The sequence below is a fragment of the Saccostrea cucullata genome, unplaced genomic scaffold, assembly GCF_032062105.1.
Source record: "Saccostrea cucullata isolate Sc308-1 unplaced genomic scaffold, CSIRO_AGI_Scuc_v1 ctg1480, whole genome shotgun sequence".
Lineage (NCBI taxonomy): Eukaryota > Metazoa > Mollusca > Bivalvia > Ostreida > Ostreidae > Saccostrea > Saccostrea cuccullata.
Window position 1 is genome coordinate 119827 of NW_026940302.1, and position 2908 is coordinate 122734.

At 36.1% G+C, this 2908-nt stretch overlaps 1 protein-coding gene across 1 annotated transcript; it reads left to right on the plus strand.

Moving 5' to 3' along the window:
• Positions 1 to 203: 203 nt before the first annotated feature.
• On the plus strand, positions 204 to 1911 carry LOC134255081 (kettin homolog; the record flags this gene model as incomplete). The annotated part of the gene is made up of 4 exons (XM_062737599.1): positions 204 to 330; positions 1081 to 1270; positions 1407 to 1551; positions 1731 to 1911. Coding segments are annotated over exons 1-4 (643 nt in total), but the record flags the coding sequence as incomplete, so codon positions are not given.
• Between the last annotated feature and the right edge of the window lie 997 nt (positions 1912 to 2908).

Below are 2908 nucleotides of genomic sequence, written 5' to 3' on the forward strand. Positions count from 1 at the left end.
CATCTACGTTCATTCTCACTTGGTAAGTTTTGAACACTAAGCAATCAACTTACCAAAGAAATGTTGGAAATGTGTCTGTTATACATACCGGTGAGGGATTTCAAATAGCCAGCTATCTTTATTTTATTGATTGAGAACTTGTGGATCTAAATTATTAGGTACTTTAATGGAGAAGTTATTTCTTCGAGTGAGAATACATACAGATGTCCGGGGGTACTGAGTTCCAGTTAAAGGTCCGTCAATGCCAGAAGGAGGATAAGGGAGTCTACACTGTTATGGCTGAGAACTTGTATGGTACAGATGACAGGTTAATATCCCTGCGAGTAGAACGTAAGTAAAGATTGTATTAATTGTTGGAATTAGACTTGAAATGTTAGATAAGGATAAAAATGTATATTATGTGATATAGAACTTACATTGCTAAGAAGTGTAAATAGAATTGCAAGCATGTGAGATGATATTTGATTTAAAGTGAAAATTACTACTGACATTATTTTCAGAACCAGAAATATTAAGCTGTATTTCATGTATGTAAATATTAAAAGTTTCCACTTTTAGGAACTGTTCTAACAGTGGAAGGAGAAGCATGTAGTTGTGCTGAATTATTTAAGTCTTTTTTATAGGGATTTCAAACTTCAGTAATGTAATACTTTTAATAATTGATAGTCTAAAGAAGTTTATTATTGCAAATTATGAGTGGAATAATATTAACATTTTATTTTCAATAGTACATGTCGGATGAGCATGCAATTTTGAATAAATTTATAGGGACTCTGAGAAATACAATATTTGTGCTGTAGTGCTTTTGAAATTTATAAAAGAAAAATACTAATTTAATATTTTTAATGCAATTAATCGCAAGTAAATGAAATGTTTAAATCAGGAAGGAAAGAACAATCGAAATGTTTGTTATGCTAGTTAAAATACATTGTAGTATATTTGCAACTATCACAATTAGGTAAAATTCATTTTATTTTGAAATATGAGAAAGAAATGTACAATTAAATTAAAATTCAAGGAGAAGTACATTTACTTAAAGGCCTGCAGATATCTCCTTCAATATTGTTTTTAAAATTTTAGCAGTTCCATCGAGGGTTGACACTCCATCACTGCGCGATTCAGAGGGTAGGGGGAATCTTACCAAGACTCATGGGACCCAATATCACAGGAAGGATAATCAAACCATCAGGGAGGCCAAACTGATCCGACGTGAGGACAGACCCGAGCACACTATGAAGCCCAGACGAAAGCGCTTAAAGCAAACTCTGGGGTATTAGTCAATTAATAATGTAAACATTAATGGTAATTTCACTGTGTCCAGGCCTCTTAGAGATATGAAACACTGAGACCTAATAAGTAATGTAATTATAATAATTATGCAAATCTTATATGAATAATTTATCTAGAGATGGAGCATCATCTGTGGATGGCGAGATTTGTAATGTACACTGTGGAATGTATGATGACAATTTTAATCTGTGTCCTCGGGTGATCCAGGCCGGACATAGCCTGAAAGTTGTATCGTGTGTTCCCGATGTTCCCATACCAAAGGTATATGTGTAGACCCTCTTTGAAATCTATGCTATCCTCCATAAAAGTCTGGGGCTACTCGTCTTACAAGATATATAGTATAGAAACCTGAATTTAAGAATTGAAATAAGCTATATATTATATAGATAGAATATCTAAATGAAATATGATATTGTACAATCAGAATGAAATTTTTGTAGGTCACTTGGACAAAGGATGGTCATGATATCACACAAAGTGACTACTATTTGTGTACATATTCCAGCGGTGTGTGCACAATGGAGGTACCGTGTGCACATGTGTCAGACACTGGTATCTACACATGTATTGCCATCAGTGAAGTCGATTTAGAGAAGACCTCTAGTTACATTCAGGTTGAAGGTGAGAAGTTTAATGGATTTCTATGTCACCTGAGTAAATTCGCGTGACCTAGTGCTATCTGGTTTTGTTCTTGATCCTGCGTTAACAGTTGAACATTTTCAGCTTCTTCTCTGAAACCACTCAATCAATTTCAATCCATTTTGGAATGTTTCATCACTCGTTGAAGGGAAATGAAAATTGTTAATTTTATGGGGTCCGTGGTTGTGGCCAAAGCCACTGAAATTATTGCAATCTATAAAAATCTTCTGTACTCCTGCACCTTGAGCATTAAAACTGTTGAATGTAATCCTTGATCTCCATGGTGGCTTTTAAAATTGTGAAATTCATGGCTCTAGGGCAGCTCCAAGATTTCTCATGTGTCCTAGAAATGTAAGTGTGAAAGAAGGCAAGACAGCTACAGTGCAGGGAAATAATTTTGTTACAGCATCAATGCTGATTTTGGTGCTTCCTATGCTTGCTGATTGGGTTGGGGTTAGGGTTGGGGTTAGGGTTAGGGTTAGGGTTAGGGTTAGGAATAGGGCTAAAAACGAAGATGCCCAATCTAGGTCATGCCCAATCTAGGTCAAATGAAATGAAAGTGAAAGTCACGGATACATGCAAAAGTAAAGGAAAAACTGGAATTTTCCAAAGCTCATAACTTTCTTAATTATTATCGGACGGGGACGAGTTTGGTGTCATTGGAAAGCTTAGAAAACGAGCAACACGATTACGTCAGATTCATGGGTTAGGGTTAGGGTTAGGGGTTAGGGTTAGGGTTAGGGGTTAGGGGTTAGGGTTAGGGTTAGGGGTTAGGGTTAGGGTTAGGGTTAGGAATAGGGCTAAAAACGAAGATGCCCAATCTAGGTCATGCCCAATCTAGGTCAAATGAAATGAAAGTGAAAGTCACGGATACATGCAAAAGTAAAGGAAAAACTGGAATTTTCCAAAGCTCATAACTTTCTTAATTATTATCGGACGGGGACGAGTTTGGTGTCATTGGAAAGCTTAGAAAACGAGC